We start from the raw sequence: 27,872 nt of genomic DNA, 5'->3' as shown, positions 1-27,872 counted from the left end.
GAAGTAGGGCAAACCATGAGTGAGGGATTTGGACATACCGTAATCCTAAACCAAACTATATGTTGTATTCAATTAGCTAGAAATCTGTGCTTACGTTGTTTGTCCTGGGTAGGACCTATTAGTTGAGAGAATTGGGAGGAAATAGGAGGAAAGAGTTTGCTAATAATGTGTTTTATTGTTACGAATAAGGATTTCCTTAAGAATCAGTTGAACTTAGCTCCATTTATTTCAGTGGGTCTACTCCAATTATGACTTAGTTGGTGATGTTTAGAGATGGTTCTATATCTTGAATTTGTAACCATTTAATACTGTATTATATGCTATAGGGACTTCAGTAAATAACATACAGAACTGCATCTATCGTAGAACAAATTGGAGAATTATTCTGCAATTATGTTGCATTCTAGTAAGGTTAAGTAAGTTTCATGGTTGTTTGGTACAGTGTTTGGTTGTTTGGTACAGGACTGAACAATTTAGAAAGTGTCACTTAATATTAACACAACTCTTAGTCAACTTTAATTACAAAAGGTCTGAACAGGATTATGTACATAAACCAATGCTGAAATTTAATACACAGTGTTTATACAATACAATATCTATATTAAAATATTTACATTTATAGTAACCAAGAGGGATGACTGAAAGAGTTTGATATTAAAAAACCCCCAGTAGATACTGTACCTACACAGAGCTATGCATTAATTAATATTCAGTTTATCATGATTTTCCCGCAGCCAGGCATGATATACATTCAGCTTATGGTCTTGTGGCTGTACCTGAAAAAAAATCAGGATGTTAACCATTTTAATTAAGAAATACAAAAATTGTATTAAGCTCAGAGTCTCAAGCACACAAATGGAAACCATTCTTTGGCTTATTGCCATAATTTCAAGTACATTTACTTGGAAATAAGTCCCACTGAACAGCTTTGGTCTTACGCTGCAACTGTGTTTGCTACTACAATATAAAGCAGTTCTGAATCTTCACGGTGAAGGGTTGAAGATAGTTCAGCTTTCTCCTCCACTCTGATGCCTACAAATTCTTCTGCAGAGATTATTGCCGCATCTTCTGCAAGGCATGAGCGCAACCAAATGGCAGTGCTACATTGCAGGAAGGAAATATGGGACTCTGCACACCCACCCCATCCCAATGCTGGTTCTGAGACTATTGCTGCATAGCAGATCACAGAGCTGTACCCACTTGCTTTGTGCAGTTCTGGTTCATGCTCATTTACATGAGAGGGTCTGAAGGGAAGCAGAGCCACCTCAGCTTTGCGGAGAGGCACGCTCTGTCAGGCTCCTCCTTCCAACAACTGCCACCTGGCAGCAGCCGTTACACCAGAGGACAATCATTGGCTGACAGATCAGCAACTTTTGGCTCGTCTCTCTTTTTTGTGACTGCTTTTTGCTATAAAACAGGGTAACCTAGAGCTAGTGCCTGTGTTTGCTTTTCCCCTCCTCCCTCCCAATCGCTTTTCCTTTTGTGTCCTGTCTCTTAGGCTGCAGACTTGAGAGTAGTGTCTTCTTATTGATCTCTGTTAAGCTGCTCCAGGAACCTTTTTTGGTTTGGTGGATGAAAAATCATTTAATTAAAAACAAATAAAGGAGAAAGGGCCTGCCCTCACCGTAGGTCTTGTACCACAAGATTAAGGGCTTCTTGTTTTAGGGCCTTGGTCATTCCATTATATATTTTTATTTATTTATTAAATTTGTATACTGCCCTTCATCCGTAGATCCCAGGGTGGTTCACAACAAAAAAATACTAGATAAAAACCACAAAATACATAATAAAAAGAACAACAACAAACCAATAACCCCATCCATCCATTCCCACAACACATTTAAAAGGGTATCAGATGTTATACATCCAACAGGCATTACAAAAATCAAAAGCAGAACACTTAATCTTTCATTGATTTAAGAAGATGGCAGCATCAGTTACCTCCTTCCACTCATTGATGCAAAAGATCCTGTAAGAGTCGTTTCCATATTTCCCAATCCCATGCAACTCAATAGGATACCTCCACTGTTTGACCAAGTATTCATCTAGGGAACAAACAAACAAAAAACGTACAATAAAATATCCAAGACTGGATTCATTAAATTCACCTTTAAAGTTTGTGAAAACATGCATCTTTGAATAAGAGGTGAGCTACACAGAACTTATTTAAAAATCAAAAAAGGGTGGAAAAAAATGGGTGACGTCTAACATTTGTCACTTGGGAATAGTTCCAGCGAAATCAATGTACTTGATTCCAATGGGTCTACCCTGTGTGTGACTTAGGCTGTGTATGCACTACACCTTTAAAGCACTTTTGAAACACATTCTTTATTTCAAAGAATTCTGGGCACTGTAGTTTATTAAGGGCTGCTGGAAATTGACACACTGTTGGGTACACAACACCACAACACCTGGTAGGCTGATACTACAAGGAATCACAGCAAGTTATTATTAGCATGCTACATTGATGCTGACGGAAGTGACTAGAACGACATCTATAAATAAAAGATAAAGTTTAGAGTTTCGGTTTTCTAAACTGCAAGACACAGCATAGAAGACATGAAAATGTAGTGTCACAGATGCAGCTCTCCAAACAGTTATCTAAATGGCTGTCAATAAGATCAGAAGTCTTTTTACAGCAGAAAGGAAATGTATAAATGCTGTATGTGGACTTAATTCTTTTCCTCAACTTTTCCTCCCTCAAAACCTCCCCACTTCCTCATTTGGTAGCTTCTGTGCTTTTTTTAAAAAAATGTTCTGTGCTTGGGTAGTTCACCAATTCAATATGGACGGTTTTCAAAGGGGAAATGTCACCACTGTTCTCCAATCTTTCGCCTCCCACTCCAAATGTTCCTTCAAGGTAGCAAGTTTATGCTCACTTACTGAGGAGGAAGCCTCATACAATACAGTAGAATATAAACCTGAATAGGAGTGCACTGTTAAAAATAAATAAATCCTAATGCCAAATCTCTCAAATACATTTTGTGTTAGTTCTATGGATCTGAAGAACACCCAAGCTTATATAGAGACAACCTTGGAAAAAGAAACTACCAGTAAAAGAATAAAACAGAAATGCAGTTTCATGTGCAGAGCATGTGTGTTCTCATTTCTCTGGATCATAGTCTTTAGTGTTCTACCTCAGTGGCAGCTGGAAAATCTCCAGATCTTGTCTCAGTCATGAAGGCCTTTAATATACCACCATCTCTCAGCCATGGCCTCCCATCTGTAATATGAGGATAGCAAGACTGATCTACTCTGCAGGGCCGTAATTAGGATTTTATGAGATAATGTACTCTTTCTAAAACAAGCTATAATATACATTACATGCCCAGAGTTGCTACCTGAAAATTTGATGATGGTCTTTGCTCTGAGTTCATAAAGGCCAAGAGGTTTAAGCAACTCTGACATTTCCTTCCAGTTTGCAGCTCTTGCTATTTCAGGTGAAGGATATTTCTTGAAAAATTCCCACAGCACAGGGATGGCCATCTTACCTAGTCAGATATAAGACAGTGAATAGTAGGGTTTCTACTGAATTTCTTTGCAAGGCTGGCATAGGCACATATGCTGAATTCCTAATACAGATAACGTCTAACCTCATGTAACAACTACTAAAAGTAATAAGACTAAGAAGCATCTTCACGTAATCTTCCACACTTGGCATGAATCCTGCTACCAACGTGTCTTCTGGCCACATGCATGTATAGCAAAACAGACACATGTGTTTACTACGCATTACAATCAAATGACTTCCACAGGAGAAAATTAAAGAGTTGTGTGAAGAACTCCCGCAGCACAGAAATATATTTTGTTTCAGTACAGACACAGAAGATGCGTCATCTCAATTTTTAAAGGTATGCATGATCCCAAACTTGTATAATACATTCAGCAAATGGCAAAATTTAGGTCTATTCTAGTCAACCTGCTTATTCAGCATTCATCCTGATTTGCTTACACAAAGCTTAAGATGAAGATAAAATGTGTGCAATCTTTACTGAGCATTCATTCTGATTTGTTTAACGGGCAGCTAAACAAGAACAAACATTCATACTGATTTGCATCATGTCTTCCCATTAGTCATTGTTTCATCCCATGCTTTTCAGTGCATTTCCCATCATTTTCCTAACTGCAAAACAGCTTTTTAGGTATTTGTTGCACTAGGATGACAGAACAGCAGAAACCCAAAGTTCCAGTATGTGTTGGAATCCCTCTTGCACAAAATGGTGTCATCATTTTAGTATCCCTTTTCCCACTTCACATAGGTCAAGGTCAACATTGGCCCTTTTCTCTCTTCCTGGGGAATGTGTGTGAATCAAGCAGAGCCATTTACTATCTAGCCAGTCCCCCCACGGGAAAAACTGAAGTAATCAGTTCTGCCCACATAAGAGATTCGTGAATGCTCCCTAGCAGCAGTGTGGGACTGTATAACTGGAAAGCTGCTCAACACTGGTGTGTTTGCAAGTGAGGGGCTGGGCGGGGGGCGGGGGAGAACATAAGTCTTGTACCTGAGGTCTTATTCAGAAAGATAGTTGCAATGAGAAGTTTCCATGGATCATGAAAGAGTGTTTCTTGGACCAAATTAAAAGGAGAACGAGGTGGAGTCCATTTCCGAAAGGCCTTCCTTCTAGGTGGGCTTGGAGCTATATAGAGAATCAAAATGTGAAATTCAATTGCCTCTCTTTTATTTAAATACATTGTTTTCCTTAAATCAATCTGTGTCTACAGACAGAAGCAAAAAGAGGATCGTTTTGACTGCCTCTTCCGGCTCTAAGGAGCCTGGTACAGAAACAGCTCTTTCAAGAGCCCAGTGGGATCAGCTGAAGTGAACAACATCTAAGAGATGCATGTCCATGTTGTAAGCCTTCATCTTCATTTGCCCAACTGCAATCCTTACTGGGAATTGTGGTTTATTTAAATCCCACTTTATTAAAGTTGCTTCTACAATATCAGTCACCATAGTTTGATTGTAGTTTGTCCTGAAGCAAGAGTTTTAAACAACTACAATTCTCCCAAGTCTCACTGTAATGAGGAACTAGGGTTTGTTTAGCATTGGAAGAAGCTTCTGATAGCCTCTGGTGCACAAAAAGAGAGAACACACAAGGCAGTGTCTCACAGTGGCTTATTTACATAGTGAGAAACCATAGTTTCCTAGGCTCACAGTTAGCTTTTTTGATTGGATACATTACTATTCAGATTTAATTTACTCTCCCAATACCAAACATTTATGAAGTGCTCATATCAGCCAAAAGCTGGTAATAATCTGACCCATTAATTTGACCACTACATGGAAAGGAGTAAGAATTATGGATAGTTGCTGTGTAATCTCTTCTTACCTCACATAAATTCTATCCCAATCTAAAGCACTTTTATTTGGAACCAAGTACCAATAGGACGCTCCTGCCAACCTAGGAATTCGAAAGCACATCAAAGTGCAAGTAGAGAAATAGGTACTGCTCTGGCGGGAAGTTAAACAGCGTTTCCGTGCACTGCTCTGGTTTGCCAGAAGTGGCTTAGTCATGCTGGCCACATGACCCTGAAGGTGTAGGCCGGCTCCCTCGGCCAATAAAGCGAGATGAGCGCTGCAACCCCAGATTCGGTCACGACTGGACCTAACGGTCAGGGGTCCCTTTACCTTTACCAATAGGTTAAGTGGGCTTATTTCAAAGTAAATGTGTGTACTCTTAGCTATGCAAGTGAGAAATACATTGGATTTACTTCTGACTAAATATGGCTAGGATTGGTGTGCAAATTATATTGCTAAATCTTGTAACCCCGCCACAAGCCATTTTCATAGAAAGCATTTTTTACCTCCTTGAATGAATTTACTAGAAAAATATGGACTGGTTTTTCTTCTCTCCACTTGAGGTCTTCGAAAATGGTCCTCTAAAACATTGAAAAGCAAAGTAAAAAACAAATGCAGATATATATATATATAAAACTAAGTACTGCACTATCTTTGTATGTGCCATTCTCTTACAGAGGATCTTCTATCATTAAAGAGTGGTGGATTGGGAGCCCACTGTAGTCTATCCCAGCAGCTACACTGGCTATGTTTGGAAGATCGTTTCTCAGCTTAATAAGCAAAGATGTGAATAAGTCTTCCTTGCTCCTTTCTTTGGGCTTTATCCAATGTAGTGTTAAGTCAGGGTTCCATCAGTTCAAGAATACCTGCAATTGCAATGTGACATGGGACGTGCACTGTAGGGGGGATTTCTGTCACTCTAGCAGTAATCCTTGCATTGATAGGACGAGTTAGTAGAATATCACCTTTTGTGCAAGTGGGAACAAATCAAGAAGTCTTCCATTAACTATGATTTCCCATTTTTTTCTGAACCAGGGAGCTATGGTTAATGACTTCAAAGCCATGATTTGAAGCTGACTTATCCAGGCAAGCAAGAGGCATTTATTATGGTTCAAGGAAAAAAGAGAAACATTCTAGCCAGGCAAAAGCACTCGAGGATGCAGGGACACTGACAGGGGAGAGTCCCAAGGACCAGACAGAGCTCAGACAGTCACATTCAGCAAAATCATCTGAACACACTCAGGTAGACAATACTAGCCACACCAAAAGCACAGAGCATGAGGCAAAAAAAGCTCATTTGTACCACTGGCCTGTGATTATCTCCACAGGAAATTTAGAAAAGAGCTCTACTCTGAAGAATATACCTTTTACTGATGTAAAATGGCTCTCATCAGTGGTCTGTGACTCAGTAACTTCCATATTGGAAGCAATGTTTAACTCTTGGCTCCCTGAAGGCACCCTGTTTCTCTGGTTTTCCAGTTCTGAAAAGTTTTCATCAGCTGCTACAGAAACTACGCTGGTGGGATCCTCATCACATTTTAAAACTTCTGTGCTTGACTTGTGTTCCAAGATAGCAGCTACTGGTCCAACATGCAACTCCACTTTTGGTTCAGAAACCAGCAGTTCATCCTTTAAGCATGTTTTTCTTTTTCTTGAGCCTCTCTGGCACACTTTATGGACACTATTAAAAATGCATGTATCTTTTTTCCTTCTGGGATTTTTAACAGTTTCTGCCCTTTGACTTTTTGGGGGTTGTTTCCTCTGTCTTGTGTTATAGGCATCATCCAGATTCCCCATTTCTGAACCACATTTAGCTTTCTTAATCTGGGTCTTCCTCTGAGCAGCACTCCTCTCTTGGGCTGTGAAACATGAATCCTTTGAGGGGTCCTCTGCAGTGGGCCCATCCTGCAAATCTGGCTCACCAGCACTGGTATGAAATTCCAAAATCTTATTTTGCTTTTCTTCACTGCTTTGCGGTCCAAGATCTAGAGTCTGGCTGCTAGTGATACAGTTCTGTCCTTCTGACCCCAGAGCCCTTGTGCTTGATTGAATACTGTCCCGAACAGAGACAGAAAAATCGAAGTCCTCTGATTTAAGAACAGTCTCTCCGTTCTTTTTAAAGTAATCCAAAAGTGCACGTCTGGATCTGACCTTCACTCCTTGGGGACTAAAAGGGAAAAAGACCATCAAGTAAAAAGAAGTCAAAGGGCAACGTTGAGTGGAATGCAGTGTTGCACAACAGGACTTCACCTGGTTTCCCCCCCTGCAGCAACCGCACCCCCAAAATCAGCTCTGGAGGGTCAGAGCAGGTTCTGAGGGCATGCAGGGGTCAGCAGGGAGAAAGAGAGGATGGTGAAGTCCCATTGTAGGAGTGTACTTTTATTCCACTCTCACATGGAAAGGGTTGGATACAAGTTGTCAACTGTAGCCACCCTGTAGATTATATTGTAGAAAGACAGACTATACATTTTTCAAATAAATATATATTTTGGAAGATCAAAGTTGAAGCTCCAATACTTAAACTATTTGTAAGCTGTTATAAATGCATTTACAGTTAAACAGTGGTGCAAGTACAGCTGCCTTGGGAATTGCAGCAGAAAGATGAGATACAAATGAACACGACCTTAGAATTTGCAAATACTATAAACACAGATGTTTTATATAGCATAGAATCCATCAGCATGACGCTTGGTTGGAGTACTAAAGGGGAACACAAAACTGTGTCCTGACTAGATATGTGTTTCTAATCTTAAGGAAGGAAGGAAGGCTATCTGGAGGATTTGAAGTTGTTGCTCAGCTGAACACTATTATTCTTTGGAAAAAAGCTGCCCAATGCCCCTTGCTTCTGGAGAGCTATGGGGACAGGGGCAGGTTACAACAATTCAGACTTTGAGTCGGAAGAGAAGCAAAGAGTGATTATTATTCAGGAGATGGGGAGAAAGAGGGGGCTCAAACTGTGGTTAAGAAGAAGGAACGGGGGGGGGGGGCTCTGCTGTGTTGTGGGGGCTGCTGCTGTTGGTGGGACACAGCACCTTTTTTCTTGATAGACCATTCAACCCTGGATATGTAGATGAAACAGTACAGAAAATTGCATCTGTCAAATTTCTGAATACCAGGTTTTTGTCAAAGCCATGAGATTTCTGTCAGAAAACAACAGCAATCCCACATAATTTCTTCCTCTCTTTAGTAACACTTCAACAAGCATAAAACATAAAACAGTATATTTACACTTCTCCCTATTATAAACATAATTATGACACTATGGCTCTCAGTGCACCAAAATATCATTTGGATGACATAAGATGTACAATGTCAAATTTTACAATCAGCATTACTGTACCTGACAAAATAGATGTCGTATCTTCCTTTTGTTTTGCCAGACTGTCTTTGCTTTATTATCCTTTCCCATCCTTCAGGAACAGCTTTGCGACACAGAGGAGCCAGGGAAGATACAGTTGCTTCAGACTCTTTGCACCAAGTTAGACTTTCTGTGATGGTCTCAGTATCTTCCTCCTTGGGATCAACACATTCCCCTCCCGCTGTTATAAGATGCCCTTTCTCTTTGTCTGCATCTTCAGTCAGGTGCCTATTACCTATATCACTGAAAGTGAATTATCAGAATATCAGAACAAGTTTCACCTTTTTGTAGCCTTTCCTTAAATAGACATTCGAACCTCTCAATCGTTTCAACTGCTCTTTTTTTGCATCTCCCCCACATTTCCTTTTCGGTTGTTTCAAAACTGGTTTATTTCTGGCAGAGTAAGAGGCAATAAATTTTGCACCTAAAGGTAGAAAAATAAGGTACAACTTAAGCAACGGAGAGCCCCGGTTTTGTTTTTCGGGCTTCAAACACCAATTGCCTAAAAGATCTGGGTGAATAAGGAGGTCTCCACTAGTGCTGGAAATGAAGAGGGTGCCAGGCAAGCCTTTCTGGGGAGGATTTTCTATAGCTAGGGTGCCATCACTGAGAAGGCCACCTCAGAGGCAGCAGCCCACCTTTCCTCCTCATTTGGTGGGAGCACGCAAAGCAGTGGGAATGGGAACCAATGGGGCAATAGAAGCAGGAGGCTAGGAACGGCACAAGTTAAGAATGGCTTTATTCCGGTTTGCAGTATTGCCATAGCTCTCAATCAGACAGAAGACCATCATGTCAAGACAGCAGAATGCAGGCATGCCATTTGTCAAACTGCCGTGACATCACTGCATGCAAACGAAAGGTGATGAGGTTGAGGGTGATAATAGTTGCTTGCAAAGGAGGATCAAAGCAACTAGCCGAGGGGGGCGTTTCCTATTTCAAAAGCCCCGCCCTCGCCATTCCCTCCTGCGTTAAGTCCTTACCTGCCGTCAGGCTGCCCCGTCGCCCCTTGAACTAGCACCAAGGACATCTTTCCTCTCCTCTCTTGTAAGGCGGCAAATTCTCCCGCGCCGGCTCGTACGGCGCCTGCGCATTCCTAACACGCGCGCCGCCAACCCGCACACTGACGGTAACCAAGAGATCGCTCCCTCCTCTTCGCGCCGGGATCAAACCTCGCGAGCAGCGCGAATACACCTGAGTGGAATTTTGCGCACGCGCACTTTCTACATAAGCTCCTCCTCTCTCCGCACCCTCGCCCCACTCGCCCCTAATATTAATATTGCGCGTCCTTCCCCGGGCGCCTTAGAAACTGTGGTTGGGGAGGGGGGGGGCGGGCGGGGGAGGAACCCGGCGGAGAGTTCAGACATGCGCAAGAGGCGCTTTTTGCGCGTGCGCACAACCAAGGACGCTTCGCTCGTTCGCTTTCTCCCTTGTGCAAAAGGGAAGGGGAAAAAAAGGAGGGGAGGCGCGTGGACACTGCGCATGCGTGTTGCCTTGGGTTGCAGCCCGGCGTCCTGAGTACACAAATAAATAAATAAATAAATAAAGGAAAGCGGGAGTTGGGCGCTGGGGGAGGGGCAGGCCGGGAGGTGGCGAAGGGGATGCGCCGGAGGGGGAAACATGCGAGCTGCGCTGACCTGGAGAGATAAGGCCGAGCAGTGGTAAGAAGAGGAGGGGCCTCCCTCTGACAAGCCTAGAGGGTGGGGTGGGGGAGACTTGGGGGGGGGGCATGGAGGGAAGGAAGGAAGTCGGGGCTTCGACCTCCAGCCAAAAAATAAGGCCTCCTCAGTCCGCTCTCCCTTCCTGCAGGTTTCAGTTGTTGGGGGGGGGTTCGCCTTCCAGAGCCCCTCTGTCCCCTCGACGGTCCTGTTGTGTCCGTTGATGTAACGTTAGATCTTACCCGCTGAGTTGATGTTCTTACGGTTCTCCATCGGTAGGACCGGAACCCAGCCATATGGGCGGGGTGCAAGTAATAAAATAATATTAAAAATCCGCGGTGGCTTATACTGCTTGTTTTACTCGCCACCTCAGTTCTTGTACTGGGCAGGTGGGTGAAGCTTTCATGAGGAAACTTTAACAAAATAAACAGTTGATGCAGGTTCGTTTTTTTCCTAACCCCGTAGGTAGTACAGTGGTACCTCAGGTTACATACGCTTCAGGTTACATCCGCTTCAGGTTACAGACTCCACTAACCCAGAAATAGTACTTTGGGTTAAGAACTTTGCTTCAGGATGAGAACAGAAATCTTGCTCCAGCAGCAGCAGGAGGCCCCATTAGCTAAAGTGGTGCTTCAGGTTAAGAACAGTTTCAGGTTAAGAACGGACCTCCGGAACGAATTAAGTGGTACTTGACCTGAGGTACCACTGTATATATTGCTGCACATCATCTTAAAATTCAAATGCTTTGGTTTAATTGAGGTGTATCTTTTTTTTTTTTTTTTTTTTGGTACTATCTGTGTACACTTTGTGACACTGGTCTTCAGCTGGTGGGTTGGGACTCACCTGATCGTCACACCAGCACCATTACTGCTGGGTCAGACCATTGTCCTCCCATAATTCACCACCTTTTCCTCACAGTGGCCAACCAGACGCCTTTGCAGTAGAACATGACAGCAACAGCACTCTGCCCACCTTTGATTTCCAGCAACTCAGAGTCATAGGCATATTGCTTCTGATATTGGAGGTGGAACGTAGCCACCTTGGCCAGTCACCGTTGATAGCTGTGTCCTCCATGTATTTGACTAATTCTCCTTTTTTAATGTATTTTTATTAAATATTTTCTTGGTTTACAAAAGTATGTGCAATGTCTCTTTCTTTCCCCCCCAAGTAACATTTTTTACAGATCAGTTTCATTTGTTGAGACCATCACTGCCCTCTGTGGAAGCAAATGCCATAGTTTAACTATGCACTGCATTATAAACACTCTCATCTGTCATGAATCTTCCAAAATTCAGCTTTGTTGGATGAGCATGATTTCTAGGGGTGTAAGAGTGTGGGAGAAAAAATATATAGATCTAGCCACTGTCTTTATACCATGTGTAATTGTGTAAACGTCTGTCATGTCACCTGTTACCTTTTCTGGAAACTTTAAAAGTTCCAAATGCTGCAACCTTTCCCCTTAGGGACCCTTCATCATTTTGGTTGCCCTTTAAGCATTTATAACTCATATTTCATTGGATACTTCAGTACCACAGCAGAGAACAATTAAATAAAGCAATAATAAAAGAAAAAAGAAAAAAGATTCCACCTAAACATTAGGAAGAACTTCCTGACAGTAAGAGCTGTTCGACAGTGGAATTTGCTGCCAAGGAGTGTGGTGGAGTCTCCTTCTTTGGAGGTCTTTAAGCAGAGGCTTGACAACCATATGTCAGGAGTGCTCTGATGGTGTTTCCTGCTTGGCAGGGGGTTGGACTCGATAGCCCTTGTGGTCTCTTCCAACTCATGATTCTATACATAAAAAGATAATATACAATAATTACAACAGCCATAAAAACAAGTGTTTGGCTGAAATGTTGATTTTTTTTTTAACTATTGATTGTGTGGGTGAATAATCCCCAGTTTTGTCTAGAATATGTACATTTAATATAGATAAATCGCAATGGCTAGAGTAGCTAAATGAATAATAATAATAAAAAATTTTATTTATATCCCGCCCTCCCCAGCCGAAGCTGGGCTCAGGGCGGCTAACAAGAATAAAACAGTACAAAAGTACAGCACAAACAGCACAAACAAAATAAAGTCAATGTTTTGATGTAATGCTTTGAGTATGTAAATTGCAGCCTTTTGATTTGGCAGATATGAAATGTCTTGAAAATGGTGTGATTGAGGAAATGTACGAATGACAATTGTGGTATATGAATATTACTCTGAACCTACATCCACAAATTGAATTCTTTTCAAAATACTCATTCTGTAGGGTAGTGATCTATATCTAGAGATCTTGTTTTTTATGTACCATATGGGAAAATATTGGGGATATGAGGAGTTTGGTGTGCCATTTAATACCTTCCTTTGTTTTCACAGTATATATGACCTTGCTTTTAAGCCTGACGGAACTCAACTAATAATTGCAGCTGGAAACAGATTACTGGTAGGAGGTTTGCTTTAAAAACAACAACCCACCCACTCTTATTTGTTAATTAACATCTTGAAATATTTGGTAGATTAATTTATCAAAAGAACTCTTATTTCTTTATTATTTACTATAACACATATGGTAATCTATTGAAAGAACTCTTATCCCTTCTCTATTTAATGTAACACTTTTTTAAAAAAATCTTACAACTGTGATGTAATTTGACTATGTTAAAAGCTAATTACTTTTTAGCTATTTAACATCTTTAAACAGAGAGAAGGCTCTTGTCTTTGTTTTGATAAATTAAGCTTAGCTGGAAGAAGTCAATAGCTATTTTAAGTAAATACGCCAAATTATCTGTCTGCATATTTCATAGATGCTTTTTTCCAATTTCCTAATGTTTGTCATTATTTGTAAAGTTTGCCTCTAATTTCTTGTTGTGGATTTATGAATGGTTTCTAAGTACATGATGTAAGAAGTTAAGTGAAGGTAGGTCTACACCAGCCTTGCAAATAAGCCCATAAAGATACTAGCCTGTGGCTTTTGTTTTTCATGCCTGAAGGCTGGTGGCCTGAATTTCTACGCTGGTTATGAAGAAGGGGAAAGTTCCCTTCTCCAGGTCAATATGGAAATACAGGGTACTAGCCTCTGCTAGAAAAAAAAGCCTTCTAGCAAGAGTTTGTGGGAAAGGGATGGGCTTCCCTTCTTTTGTGACCAACATGGAAGCTAAGCAGACTGGCAGAGGTGGGACAAAGAGACTCATTTCTTCTCTGCCAGCCTGCTCACTTACCCGTATGGCAGGGATGGGGAACCTCTGGATATTGTTGGACTACAACTTTCATTGTCCTTGGCCAGTGACCATGCTAGCTGGAGCTGATGGAAGCGTAGTTCAACAATTATCTGGAGGGTTGCAGGTTCCCCATTCCTGGTGTATGGAGTTTCATGGACTTACCTCCATGGAATTTTTTCTTGCTTATGACAGTCAGGAGATTTATTAAATGTAAGGCTAGTCTTTACACTCCTTCGATAAGAGGTTGCTATGCACACTTTGGAAATTGGTTTGGAGGGGTTGGTGCAAGGGTATTCAGAGCTTGCTGAAATAAGACTTTCTCCTAACTTTTCAGGGCTGGATTTTTCCTTTTGATACCTTTCATTTCTTTCTAAGCCCCATGGAGCAGATTCACTGCTCCTAATGTCAGCTCAGTCTGGCACTGGCTAGAAGCTGTAACACAGGAATTTATTCTTGTATCTAGAAGAAACAGAATAGACCTGCCCAGCCCTACTCTGCTTTACCAAACCCAGGATCCCCAGTGGCTTTTATTTGTAATCACACTGGATATGAAAAGAATAGGGTTAGGCTGCTCGTCCTGTTATAATGCTGGCTTCTATGTGTCAGTCCATTAAGAAAATTACTTGTTGGGGTTATGTTTTAGAAGTCATGTAACTGCTACTTTTTTAAAAAAATGAATAAACAGAAGAGAGCCTGTATCTGGACTGAGAAACATAGGAAGCTGCCTTGGTTTGTCTAGGGCTATAGCGTTAATTTGTGTGCCTAATTCTTAGACTAAGGGACGCAGGTGGCGCTGTGGGTTAAAGCCTCAGCGCCTAGGACTTGCCGATCGAAAGGTCGGCGGTTCGAATCCCTGCGGCGGGGTGCGCTCCCGCTGCTCGGTCCCAGCGCCTGCCAACCTAGCAGTTCAAAAGCACCTCCGGGTGCAAGTAGATAAATAGGGACCGCTTACCAGCGGGAAGGTAAACGGCGTTTCCGTGTGCGGCTCTGGCTCTGGCTCTGGCTCTGGCCAGAGCGGCGATGTCACGCTGGCCACGTGACCCGGAAGTGTCTCCGGACAGCGCTGGCCCCTGGCCTCTTAAGTGAGATGGGCGCACAACCCCAGAGTCTGTCAAGACTGGCCCGTACGGGCAGGGGTACCTTTACCTTTACCTTTAATTCTTAGACTTATCTCTCTATTTTATCTCTACAGGTATATGACACTTCGGATGGAACATTAATCCAGCCCTTGAAAGCACATAAGGATACAGTGTACTGTGTAGCTTATGCCAAGGATGGTAACTTAAACCTTATGGATTTTTTCAAACCATTAGCATTTGATCAGGTTTCATAGTGTCATTTGCATTTATATCCAGTCTATTATTCATAAATATTTTTAAAGAAGAAAATCTGTATTGCCAGACAATGTCAGTACAGTCCATACTATGACAACTGAGTTTCATGTCAGACCAGTGTATATGTAGATACAAGTTTGATTCTTGCTCACCTGAAGTCACTCAACTAATAGTAAACAGTGTCATTGCTTTTCTGTGTGCTTTAGACTTACCAGTTGCAATAAACTTATGTGAGCTTCCATAACATTCCCTAGGTAAGCGCTTTGCATCAGGAGCTGCAGACAAAACTGTGATCATCTGGACTTCAAAGTTAGAAGGTATCCTGAAGTACACGTAAGTGGATTGCTTCATGATTATTTTGCATGCCTTAAATATCAGTTTTGAGTATGGACTCCAGCCACTGTTATTAATAATAGTAGAAGGAATATGAACACAGGTAAGAAGCTAAACATGCAAACACAAAGGACATTACATCACTTCACCAGGTTAACGGGAGAATGAGAAAACAAGTTGTGAGGGCTGTTCTCACTTCATAGCTCTCGAAAGGGTTTCGCTGCAGTTACTGCACTTCTGAATCTTATAGTACAGATGCATTCTGGATCTGATATTGTGCTCCTATTTTCCTTGTTCACTTCCATCACAGAAACAGATTGGCCCGGCATTGTGTCTGTAAATTCTGCATAATAAACATTATGTTACTGGGGGCGGGGGGGGCGGGGGGGGAGAGGTACCGTATTTTTCGTCCCATAGGACGCTCCGTCCCATAGGATGCACCTAGTTTTTTGGGGGGGAAATAAAGGAATTTTATTCCTCCCCACGCTGCGGATGTCTGCCCGGCGTGCGGGGCGCTCTGCTTCAGGGTGCCCCGCCCGCCGGGCGGCAGGCTGCTATCCGCAGCGTGGGGAGCCCTGCGGGGAACTCCTGCAGGGCTCCCCACGCTGCGGATGTCTGCCCGGAGCGCGGGGCACTCTGCTTCAGGGTGCTTTGCTTGCCGGGCGGCAGGCTGCTATCCGCAGCGTGGGGAGCCCTACGGGGAACTCCTGCAGGGCTCCCCACGCTGCGGATGTCTGCCCGGCGCGCGGGGCGCTCTGCTTCAGGGTGCTCCGCCTGCCGGGCGGCAGGCTGCTATCCGCAGCGTGGGGAGCCCTGCGGGGAACTCCTGCAGGGCTCCCCACGCTGCGGATGTTTGCCCAGCGTGCGGGGCGCTCTGCTTCAGGGCGCCCTGCCCGCCGGGCGGCAGGCTGCTATCCGCAGCATGGGGAGCCCTGCAGAGAACTCCTGCAGGGCTGCCTAGGCTGCGGATGTCTTCCTGAAGCCTGGAGAGCGAGAGGGGTCGGTGCGCACCGACCCCTCTTGCTCTCCAAGCTTCAGCGAAAGCCTGCATTCGCCCCATAGGACGCACCCAGATTTCCCCATCATTTTTGGAGGGGAAAAAGTGTGTCCTATAGGGCGAAAAATACGGTAACTCCTTCTTCAAGATTACTTCCTGAAGTGCTTCTATTCAGCATTAAAGGATAACAGTATAAGTTGCTGGCTGATGTGTTCTAGGTAAAGTTTTAGTTACTTATTAACAGCCCATTACCATTTCCTTGTTTTATGTATTTAAGAAACTTTTATTCCACTCTTACGGTAAAAATTGTCAAAGCAGCTAAGATAGCAAAAACTAAAACAATAAGGAATAAATAAGAACAGTGTAAAATAGTACCAACAGAAGGAGAGCTGAGTCAGATCAGAGCATTATACTAAAACCCAGCATAGAAAGGCTTGGGCAAGTAAAAATATATTCCCGTGCCACCAAGAAGACAGCAGAGTCAATGCCAGTCAAATGCGCTTGCGCTGAGCATTCTAGAACTGGGATGCCACAACTGAAAAGGCACTTTTCATGAGCTGCCACTCATCTCTTTTCTGAAGTTAGGGGGACCACTCAAATAAAGTTCTCTGAATGGGGTCTTGGTAACCAGGCAGGCCTGTGTGGGTAAGGTTTTGCTTAAGAGACTCTGGTCTCTGACTTTTGAACCAGCTCTGGTGCAGTGTTGAGAATCATTATAGAAGTATCTCTGTATTCCTCCCCTCACTCCACACAATGCTTGAACGCTTTATATTTTCAAATAACCATATTGCACCTGAACTATTTTTAAAGCCTGTTGGATTTTGGTTTGATTTGCACTGAGCTCCTGGTAGAGTTGGGTGAGGCTTAAAAAATAAATATCCAAAGTTATTTGTTTATTATGCCTAACCAGTTTTCAGATTGTTTTGTTTCAGTGTTTCTGGTTAATTTGTTTTAGGCACAATGATTCCATACAAAGTGTATCCTACAATCCTGTCACTCACCAATTGGCATCTTGCTCCTCCAGCGATTTTGGTACGTCTTCCTCATCCTTAGTTTCTTAAGGCCAAATCCTATGACTTCACATAGCATTCAGGAATCAATCAGATAGAAATGCAGTGTGTGCTGTACCATAGGTATAAGCAGTTGAAGGACCACAGGAAGTTGCAATACAGCAGTTCAGACTGTCTATCTGACCCTGATCTCAGGCAGATCTCAGGTATCCAGAGCTAGTCTTGGCCACTATGAGAGCAGGATGCTGGACTAGATGGGCCACCGGAGAACCATTGATATTAATGGACCTGTGTTCATCATGCTCATTAATTTCATTGGAACTACTCTGGCTAGGTCCAGACTTAAATACAACAGTTGGTTTCAAATAATCTATCACGTAGAATGCTTTTGACAAAAGAGATAACTGATTAAATGTGGAACCTTCTGGTGCAAAGCATGCGCTCTGTCATTGTGCTGTGGTCCCTTTCTTGGCACTGCTGTCAGATGGTGCATTGTGGCATCATGTAAAGCCATTACGCAGCACATAAGCTGGCAGAGATAAGGTGTGGCAAGGGGAAGGACTTTGGGGACATTCCCTCGTTGTTGTTGGTGTGAATGTTTTCTTATAATGATGAATGAATTGGATGGTAACACTATGCTGTTGTTATTTTCAAGGTCTTTGGTCTCCTGAACAGAAGTCAGTCAATAAACATAAAGTTAGCAATAAGATCACCTGCTGTAGGTATGTAAAATGTAGTTATTTTGTTATTGCAAATATTAAAACATCTAATGAGTTGCCACACGAAAGATTGAGAACTCAAGGCAACATACAATAAAGGTAAAAACAAAACTGAAACAAATCTGACAATACAATAGAATGGACAGCAAAATTGTCTTCTAATGAGTTTGTAGAATTTTATTATACATTTAATTATAAGATAAGGTTCCAGGATGGGTTGGAACAAAAGAGTAAGCAATTAAAGAAACTATATCCTTGTTCTTCCTGTGTGTGGCAATTATTCTGTTCATGCTGTTTCTTCCTTTCTTTGTAAGATGTTATGTTTTTCTTTCCCCCGGTTGTTGGCTGTTATTCGTCATGCCTTGAATGGAGCTGATATCCCACTGTCGTTCCAGAACTTTCTCCATCACTCTGCCCCATGCTTCGTTGTTTTGCAACTTTAACAACAGCTGCAAAAGTCACTCTGTCCCAGTAAATAACCTTTTGTCACCATTTTCCCTCTCAGCCTGGGAAGAGTGGTCTGTTGATCTGCAGACGACTCAATAAGGAACTGTATCAGTTCCTTGGCAGTTCACAGACTCCTTTCATCCTTCCTTCCAACTGAAGACATATGAGCAATTATTCTTCCAATTAAATTAAATTCCAAGTTCTCTTAGTGTTATTCAGTTCACATCATTAATAATAAAGGATGGGGAAGTTTCCATCATAAACCTTTTGCAAAATAGAGCTTCCCTCCCATTTCCCTTTTTTTACACAGTTTACACAGTTCTGTTTGATGTTATATTCTATATTTGTAATCCAAACTCTTCCATCCTCACTCGAAATAAAATTCGAACTAACATTGAGAGGAGGGTTGCTGAATCATAAATGTAGAGAATAAAACTTATAATAAAGAAACTGTAGGCTCCCCCCCAACCATCTTTTGCACTGAATGAAGTCTTATCTCAAGTTCAAACCTTAAAGTCCTTACAATTGGTTTGTTCTGTAGTTTGTCATCTCATCTCTTCTAGCATGTGCCTGTAATTTAGTCCAATTAAGCTCTAATTAACAGGAGAACCTCTGCTTCTTAATGGCAGCGTTGGAGGGTTTTCGGCAGGCTTTTGCACTCAGTGCCTCCCTGCCGCCCGCATTCCATGCCGGAGTGAGAGCCAGGTACCAAGACAAACTGCGAGTGAAGCCCGTTCCTCCCTCCATCCCTGGGGCAAATTTGCATGGATAATTACCCTCAGTCACCCTTGTTTTTCCTTCACCAACAATCTCCCGTTGTCATGGGGGCTGCTTCCATTAAGGCAGAGTGGAACTGGAAGCCAACCTTTCAAAATCACTATTCAGTTAAACAGAGGTTGCCTTATGCTGCTACTGCTCCATATTCTTAATTAGCATGTCCTCTCCTTCTCGGCATGCAGCTGCAGTTCATTTGGGCAAATGTATACTTTAAAGCCATATTTGTCAGTACAGTGGAAGAGTTCAAGGAGTACTTTGTGTCCTCTTGAGCCTTTTATGCCCACCTCTAAGTAAAAGGTATAATTTCTGTAGGCCTCGTGACTCTATCAAATGTTGAGGAGGGGGGAATTTTTTCAAACTGCTTTATTATGATTCTTCCCCTTTCTCAGTTGGACTAATGATGGCCAGTACCTCGCTTTGGGGATGTACAATGGTGTGGTCAGCATAAGAAATAAAAATGGTGAAGAAAAAGTCAAAATTGAACGACCCGGTGGATCTTTATCTCCTGTGTGGTCCATTTCTTGGAATCCATCAAGGTAAATGTTTCTGTCCCTATATTGTTTGTCTTTGATAGTGTCTGCACACTAGTCTGAATTTGACTTTTAACAGTACTTCTATAAACATAAATAAGAAATCATTTTGATGAAGCTCAGAAGACTGATTTAATGCTTTCAAAGATTCAATATACTCTATCTCAAATAATATACTGGATTTTAAAGCAAATGTAAAATGCATCTCATATAAATTAAACAGCTGGAAGCATAATAAAACTCTGACCCTACAACTTAATCAAGCCCCCCCCCCCAAGCTACTCAGTGCTCTTAGAATGCTCCTGGAAGATCTTTAGTGCTTTGATGAATGTTTCTGGTAAGGGAGTTCCATAGTTTATAGGGAAGCTGTATTTGCACAGGTGTCCTGAGAGATAAAAATCTCAGGAACATGTGTTTGGTTAATTTTAGAGCTTGTAATACAAAGTGGGGAAGGAGGCATATATTTAGATATGCAGGGATTGACTGTTGCATCAAATGATATTTGTTAGCAATTGCACGTTTACCATTGTATGTACACACAAGAGGGAGCTGCAGCAAATTCTAGCTCCTTGGTATATGTACCTGTATAGTTCTTATGCTGTGCATACATCAAAACAGTTTTATAAACAATTTAAGGGTTCATATAAAGTTAATACCCTGTTTCCTACTGTTGCACATTTCAGTACAGTCATACCTTGATTTTTGAACAGCTTAGTTCTCGAACGTTTTGCTCCTGAACGTCACAAACCTGGAAGTGAGTGTTCCGGTTTGTGAACTATTTTTGGAAGCCGAACGTCCGATGGGGCTTCCGATTGGCTGCAGGAGCTTCCTGCAGCCAATCAGAAGCCGCGCTTTGGTTTTCGAACGTTTTGGAAGTTGAACGGACTTCGGGAACAGATTCTGTTCAACTTCCAAGGTACAACTGTATTTGGAAACAGCTGTATTTTGCGAACACATATAAGAAGAACCCCACTGAACCAGAACTAAAGGCCTAGTCCAGCATCTTGTTCTCACAGTAGCCAACCAGATGCCTCTGGGAAGCTTCCAAGCAGCATGAGTCCAACAGCCCTCTCCCTGCTCAACATGCTCTCTAGCAGTGGGTGTTCAGAGACACACCATCAACAATACTGAAGATGTTACACAGCCATCATAACTAGTAGCCATTGATAGTCTTATCCTCCATGAATTTGTCCAGTCCCCTTTTAAAGCAGTCAAAATTTGGTGGCTATTGCTTCATCCTGTGGAAGTGAATTCTATACTTTAACTATGTGCTGGGCAAAGAATGTTTTCTTTTGCCTGTCCTGAATCTTCCAACATTCAACTTCATGGGGAGGCATTGAAGAACGACAAATTACTGGCATTTTCTCCAACCTTATCCTTCTCTATCCCACAGCGGGAGGGTCATGTTTTCCTAAAGCTTGACAACCAATTGAGTTTGCACTGAAGAAGACTTACTGTCCCTTTTAGTAAATCTGGGGAAGAAAAGTTTCAAAAACTACCTGGGCAAAGTGTTTTAACATCAGGAGAGTTGATCTTGGGCTAATCTGTTTTGAAATTTAAGTTTTGTAGCACTAGGTCATGTGAATGAACAATTGATATTTGCAGTCGATGGGAGAATCTCTGGAGTTCTAGAGAGAGCGAAGAGGAGGAGGAGGCAGGTCACGCCTGTTTAGAGGATATACCAGTTCTGAAGTCCATCACATGCAGTAGTCAGGGTAGTGAGGCAGAGGAAGAAGAACATGAGGAAGATGAGAGCCCTAGGAATGCCAGCTCGTGAGTGCAAAATCAGAGAAATAAAACTATAGTATGAAAGTAGACATATATTTAAATCTTAGCTTGTTTCTGTCTAATTACCAATTTATAATTACAGTATTGCTTCACAGTATATAAACAGAACAGTATTATATATATATTTGTGGCATTTATATTCTGCTATTCAGGTGGACTTCACAAAGCAGTTTACGTGAGATTGCTACAACAATAAGCATTGGGTGTTTATTTTTAAAATAAGTTATAATAACATGGAAAAGACAGCCACTTAGACAAAGCTGTAATTGCTTCTCTCTGCTCCCCGTCAGGGCAATTTGTGGTGATAGAGAAGGGAGGGACCATTACTGGGAGCTGGATTATAGTGACTCACCAGACTATTTCTTTTTTCTCCACTCCACTCAAGCCAAAGTGGAACCGCTATTAGGGCAGATAGAGGCTCCTGTGAAGACTGTTGGATGATAGGGAAGGGCCCCCACTGGAAACTGGATGATAGCAGCTCATCAGGCTATTTTGTGACTGCCTGATGTTCCCTTAAGGACAGTTAATACAGGTCGACAGTGCTGGGCCCCGTGTTTTTTCCTGCTAATCAGAAACTGGCATTTTCCCTCTTGAATAGATTGACTCCTACGGCTTATGGCCAAATAGCATTTATTTTAATAGATGGAATTTCAATTTATTTTAATAGAAAGGTTTGAACAGCAGTTTGCCAAGGATCATTTTGAAGGAAAACATGGCAACCTTCTGTAGATGGTGGGATAAAAGGTATATTTAGGTTTTGGAGTTGTATTTTCTTTTACACTTGTGTGCAGTTGTGCAAGTGAAAGGGAGCTCTACACATATAAGAATGAGGGTCAAGGGACAGTTTTAGGTAAGGTGGGGTGGAGACTCCTTTTCAGACTGAGGAGTCACAGCCCCTCCTGGCCAACCTTCCAGGTGCTTCATGCCACTTGTGAGCGCAGCCAAAATAGGCATGGCCATGCACCTGTCTTCATTGCTGCTCAGCAGTATCAGCTAAGCTGAGGGAGGAGGAGATAACCAGGAAGGGTTTGAACAACCCCTCCTCCCAATCTCTCTCAGAAACGACACACATCCACACAACACAGTCCTCCTTGCCTTTGCATCATTGGGGGCAGATGGGTGGAAGAGGATTAGAAAACTCTGTTTATACAGCTGACAGCCATAGTAGAGAACACTAGGGGCTATCTGTTGCTTTGTAGTTCATCAGAACTGTTTACAACGTATCATAATTGGCTTCTCCTTTTGTGCATGGTAGAGATGAACACAATGACATCTTAGCTGTGGCAGATTGGGGACAAAGGCTTTCCTTTTATCAGCTCAGTGGCAAGCAAGTAAGTGTTATATTAATACAATGCCTTGGAAAGTACACTTTTTATTTTCTTCCTGGGAAAGAACTGAGTTGAAAGTTCCACTTATCCAGTAAGGTGTGACTTTAAAATTATAGGCCTGCTTGCTGGCCCTTTGTACAGTAAAGCATTTATATTTTTCTATATAAATCATTAGCAGCTCATAGCTCGGATTTGCAAGTTGCTAAGGAGATAAAAAGCATTGTCTCCTTGATCATTAGCCAGTTCAAGCTGTACTGTTTCTCAGGTACGCATTAGAGTAGCTCCACAGCTGTGCTGAGTGGTGTCACTTGTCAATATCACGATGTACTTCAGAGCCAAGGACTGCTGAACAGGAATATCTTGACCAGGCTCCATTGACTGGTTTGAAGAACAAAACTGGTGTATGAGGTAGACTTGCCACCTGCTACCAGAGCTAAAGACCGATCGTAACCTAAACGCATTAATTAAGGAAGGAAAAGGAATGCCTGTGAGATCAAACAGCGATATGTGACAGATTTAATAGGAACGTGTATTTAATTACTGCATTACCTATGAACTCTAAAAAATATATATCTGATGCCTTCTTTCATATTGTTCTAGATTGGAAAAGACAGAGTCCTGAACTTTGACCCCTGCTGTGTTAGCTATTTTTCAAAAGGAGAATACATTTTAATTGGAGGCTCCGACAAACAAGTCTCCCTCTACACAAAGGATGGGGTGCGCCTTGGCACCATAGGGGAACAGAACACGTGGGTGTGGACGTGTAAAGCGAAGCCAGATTCCAATTACGTGGTAAGAGTGAATTGGTAAAAGCCCTTGCACATGTGGAACTGCAAGGGGTCCCCCCACTTTGGGGTCATGATTTTGTTCCCACTCTCCTTTGTTCCAAAACCATCAAATGTGAGGGATAAGTTAGCCATGAGACATACAGTCATACCTTGGTTGACAAACACCTTAGCGATTGAAAGTTTTGGCTCCTGAACGCTGCAATCCCGGAAGTGAGTGTTCTGATTTGCAAAAGTTCTTTTGGAAGCTGAACGTCCAGCGCGGCTTCCATAGCTTCCGATTGGCTGCAGGAAGCTCCTGCAGCCAATTGGAAGCTGTGCCTTGGAAGCAGTGGCGGAGGAACCCTCTCTCGCAGCCAGGGCAGGACGCCGAGGAGCGGGACAAACCACCCGGTGACGCACACACGACATCCGTATGGAGTGTGCATGTGCGGCATCCTATACAGAGTGCACATGTGAGGCACCCCGTACAGAGTGCGCACGCGCGGCAGCCCATATGGTTGCCGTGTGAGACGCAGCCCGTACGGACAGTGTGTGAGAGTGGCAGCCTGTACGATCGCAGTGCGAGAGGCAGCCCATATGGACGCCCGTACAGACGGTGAGTGAGCGGCGCCCATACTGACTGCGCGCGCCCTCGGCCACTCTACAGCAGGGAGGAGGCAGGAGCCATCTTGTCCCCCCCCAAGTGGCCTGCCCCCTCTGCCCCCCACTTCATACGCCCCTGCTTGGAAGTCGAACGGACTTCCGGAATGGATTCCGTTTGGCTTCCAAGGTATGACTGTACTTCAAAACAAATGGCATGAAGGTGGCTTTTTACAGTTCTTGGAACAACATGTGTCCTAGGGACCATTTCATGCGTTACAAAGAGAGGCAAATCTGAGAATACAGTCAACAGGAGAACACAGCTGTTCACAGCTGGTGTTGCCATATGACACCTGTTTTTTGGCAGACATATTTGTTGCATTCTCCAGTGGTGGCAAATGGATGGCATGTGGATTAAGGTCTCCCGCAAGTGTAGTTAGCAGCCAGATAACAGGTATGTGCTAGGAAAATTCGCTGAGCTCTGTGGCATTTTGCCTTAACTTTAATAATACTACTTCAAAGCTAACATGCACATTTGGGGCATATAACAAATGAATAATGCCTCCAATCTCTCCAGCCTTTTTCCATTTCCTTTTTCCCTTACATGCTGAGATTTGTCTATTTGAAAGGCAAAATCTGCCTCTTACTTGGTACAATGATCTTTAAAAAAGGTCAAGTAATCTAAGAAGGTTGCCACCTTTTCAGTCTGTTTTATGGTTCGGATACATAAGCATATGGTTTTCGACTTCTGGTGATCTTTTGCTTTCTCTTCAGGCAGTAGGATGCGAGGATGGAACAATTTCATTTTATCAGCTGATTTTCAGCACAGTCCATGGCCTTTATAAGGACCGCTATGCTTACAGGGACAGTATGACTGATGTTATTGTCCAGCACCTCATCACAGAGCAAAAAGGTAGCATTTGAGGGGCATGTCTCTCAACTTGGGTGGATATATACAGCTTAACTGGTGTCTGCATATTTGACAGTAAAGGTAAATGTACCACTGACCATTAGGTCCAGTCGCAGACGACTCTGGGGTTGCGGCGCTCATCTCGCTTTATTGGCTGAGGGAGCCAGCTCAGCTTCCGGGTTATGTGGCCAGCATGACTAAACTGCTTCAGGCGAACCAGAGCAGCGCACAGAAACACCGTTTACCTTCCCACTGGAGTAGTACCTATTTATCTACTTGCACTTTGACGTGCTTTCAAACTGCTAGGTTGACAGTACGAAGTGTATTTAAAATAAAACATTGATCTGCCGTTTTATGCCATGAGTATGAAGGTTACAACAATCAATGGAGGCCCTGCTTTTTGATTTGGCACCAAAAGTGGTCGAGGCAGGGCCTTCTTTGTGGTAGCTGCTCAGTTTCAATATTACTTCCCAAAATGCTATTCCTGAGATATTCACTCTGGCTTTTAATGAAGTTTTCTACTCTCTTTACTTTTAATCCTTTCTCTTAGTTCTGTTAAATTATGTGCATAATGTTTCAAATTGTCCAGTGCTAAACATTTTTGTGAGCCCTTGTTAGGGCTGAACAACAATCTAGAAATCGTCCTGTAAATAATTTTTTTGCATCCAGGAGACCTAGCGTACCCTCTCAGTGGGTATCTTTTGGCAGCTGTCCAAGATTTGTTGCTGCAGCTGCTATTTTTGAAGTTTGCTGCTGCTGATTGGTTTTATTGCTTTAAATCTTGAATTGTGAGCTTCCCTGAAGCATAGGACTGGAAGGTGCAGGATAAAAGTGTTATTACAAATCTATATTTTTTAAGAGAACATGAAATTAGACTTTTACTTGGATGTCACCATCCTTTTGGGGTCAGTGGGCACATTTGGAATTTTGAGGAAGGGCTGTGGGCACCAGTCACAAAAATGGAAAGCAGATGAGGAATCAGGACCACAAATGGGTGTGGGCAGTGCCGGATTTATGTATAAGCTAAACAAGCTATAGCTTAGGGCACCACTCTCTTGCCCCCCCCCCAAAAAAAAATTAAAGGAAAAAAACCTGGATGTACATTTCCACAATTTTAAATTAGAGCTTAATAATTATTTCACTATTAATATACCTCCTCTTAATTGTATTTCACTATTAATGTACTACTTCTTAATTGTATTTCAGTTCAATGATTGCTTTGATAAAATACATATTTTGTTATGTGTAAATGGCTTTAGATACCTATTAGGTCCATAAATTACCATATAGCATATATTCAACACAAAAAACAGCAACAATTTGTTGTTGACAAAGGACAGCTGGACATATAAAGGGCCCTATTACCTTCAGTAGGTTAGGGCCTCATCTAACCTAAGTCCGGCCCTATGTGTGGGCATATTCCTGCCCCCAAACCAGCCTATCCATTGCAACCTTGGGGAAAAGACACTTATATTAGCCACCATGGCACTTGTTCACAAAGAAAAGCTCTTTGCACCTCTCCTTTGTTTGGAACTGATGAGAGGGTGGATGTTCAATCCTAGCATCTATTATGAAATGTGGACATTTCTAAGGACGTGCATTCAAACAGGCTGATTCATTGCACGCAGAAACAGAGCAGGAAAAGGAAGCAGTTTCTCATTGATGGTGGATTTTTGAGGAGATAGTTATTGAAACCTTTCATGGGCACCATAGGAATACTAGTGGGCACAGTGGTGCCTACAAGTGTTGCGTTAGTGACATCTTTTTAAAGTAGTAAAAAGAATGAGTACTAGTAATAAGTGGCTTCTAATAATTGGCACCAGATATCTGTCTTGTGTCGTATGAATCTAAATAGATGCTGTAATAGGATATAAGGCACTTTAACTTAACCCTGCAAATCAGTTTACTATTTTCTTTTCTTTTGTTCCAGTTCGCATTAAAAACAGAGAGCTTGTCAAGAAAATTGCAATATACAAAAACAGATTAGCAATCCAGTTGCCAGAGAAAATCCAGATTTATGAACTATATTCTGATGATTCTTCAGACATGCATTATCGTGTGAAGGAAAAGATAGCAAAAAAGTTTGAATGCAACTTACTGGTTGTGTGTTCTGAGCACATTATTTTATGCCAGGTAATTAATAAATATATACTTTAAAATGAACTATACACATATTGAAATATTTTTTTCTAATAAGAGTTTCTTGGGCAGAAGTCATCCATAATGAACTAGTTTATTTCAGAGATGGCTGTGAAATGAGGTGCATATATTTTTTTCCACCTGTCCCACCCCAGATGTTACACATACATGGCTTGCCCCAAATGTGGTATTTAGAAGAAACATCAATATTTTATTGGGGGTTAGATTCCCTCCCTTTTTTAAGCATAGCAATATTATCCCTTTTATTTGGTTGCTATCGGAATGTTAATAAAATGTTGCCAGTAAATCATCCGTCCTTGCTTTTGACATAGTTGTTCTTAGAGACACTAAAATTGTTTGCTGCAGACACTCAATGCAACAATCTAGTAGTAAAATAATCTGTGGTTATCCTTTAAATGCTGTCTGGCAGTTCTTTTTGTCTCTGCGGAGGCTTCTGTCCTGCTTTGATGCAGTCTTGAATAACTAGATTATAATGTGTGGTTGTAAACATTTCTCATGAAGGATCCTTGAAGAATTGTAGATACTGCAAAACCAGTGTTGTTGCGTGGTTTGCTGGTGTCTGGGATGCAGAGGGTTCATTGAGTCTCCCGCACCAGCCCAGCTCTTGCCACCAGAGCCAAGCGGGGCCACGCCGTGTCACTTGCTCACCCACCC

The 27,872-nt window shown here is 42.3% G+C and overlaps 2 protein-coding genes across 6 annotated transcripts in view; one reads left to right on the top strand and one right to left on the bottom strand.

Annotated features, from left to right (window-relative positions):
- Positions 1-487: 487 nt before the first annotated feature.
- Positions 488-10,108, bottom strand: MBD4 (methyl-CpG binding domain 4, DNA glycosylase). Of its 4 annotated transcripts, none has more exons than XM_081853194.1 (8): positions 9,638-10,108; positions 8,640-8,900; positions 6,664-7,466; positions 5,806-5,880; positions 4,503-4,637; positions 3,342-3,491; positions 1,942-2,045; positions 488-776 (listed from the first exon to the last, which is right to left on the bottom strand). In XM_081853194.1, exons 1-8 carry the CDS (start codon positions 9,682-9,684, stop codon positions 699-701), a joined length of 1,653 nt encoding a protein of 550 aa, XP_081709320.1. In that variant the 5' UTR covers positions 9,685-10,108; the 3' UTR covers positions 488-698. The 4 variants fall into 4 exon arrangements, 3 of the variants coding, with proteins under 3 accessions (XP_081709320.1, XP_081709322.1, XP_081709321.1); XR_014154073.1 differs by lacking the exon at positions 488-776 and adding an exon at positions 938-1,264 and having other exon boundaries at positions 1,642-2,045; XM_081853196.1 differs by lacking the exon at positions 5,806-5,880.
- Positions 10,109-10,187: 79 nt separating this feature from the next.
- Positions 10,188-27,872, top strand: part of IFT122 (intraflagellar transport 122) — a 62,750-nt gene continuing 45,065 nt past the window's right edge. Inside the window, exons 1-12 of one of the 2 annotated variants that reach the window (XM_081852345.1) lie at positions 10,188-10,315; positions 12,677-12,743; positions 14,711-14,795; positions 15,107-15,185; positions 17,138-17,214; positions 17,848-17,914; positions 19,525-19,671; positions 21,271-21,438; positions 22,709-22,784; positions 23,382-23,573; positions 24,923-25,061; positions 26,989-27,191. In XM_081852345.1, coding sequence (XP_081708471.1) covers positions 10,275-10,315; positions 12,677-12,743; positions 14,711-14,795; positions 15,107-15,185; positions 17,138-17,214; positions 17,848-17,914; positions 19,525-19,671; positions 21,271-21,438; positions 22,709-22,784; positions 23,382-23,573; positions 24,923-25,061; positions 26,989-27,191 — 1,341 coding nt within the window. In that variant the 5' untranslated portion in view covers positions 10,188-10,274. The remainder of the gene's footprint in view (positions 10,316-12,676; positions 12,744-14,710; positions 14,796-15,106; positions 15,186-17,137; positions 17,215-17,847; positions 17,915-19,524; positions 19,672-21,270; positions 21,439-22,708; positions 22,785-23,381; positions 23,574-24,922; positions 25,062-26,988; positions 27,192-27,872) is intronic. The other variant, XM_081852346.1, reaches the window with a different exon arrangement.

This window comes from Podarcis erhardii, assembly GCF_964252035.2.
Source record: "Podarcis erhardii genome assembly, chromosome: 2".
NCBI lineage: Eukaryota > Metazoa > Chordata > Lepidosauria > Squamata > Lacertidae > Podarcis > Podarcis erhardii.
This window is presented reverse-complemented; position numbering and strand designations above follow the sequence as displayed.

What these genes read in the sequence shown, in the direction of transcription:
- MBD4 (XM_081853194.1), bottom strand. Translation starts at nt 9,684, where the DNA reads ATGTCCTTGGTGCTAGTTCAAGGGGCGACGGGGCAGCCTGACGGCAG. An exon ending in ACGGGGCAGCCTGACGGCAG is followed by an intron (nt 8,901 to 9,637) that starts GTAAGGACTTAA and finishes ATTCACTTTCAG; the next exon opens with TGATATAGGTAATAGGCACC. An exon ending in TAGTAAATTCATTCAAGGAG is followed by an intron (nt 4,638 to 5,805) that starts GTAAAAAATGCT and finishes TTCTCTATATAG; the next exon opens with CTCCAAGCCCACCTAGAAGG.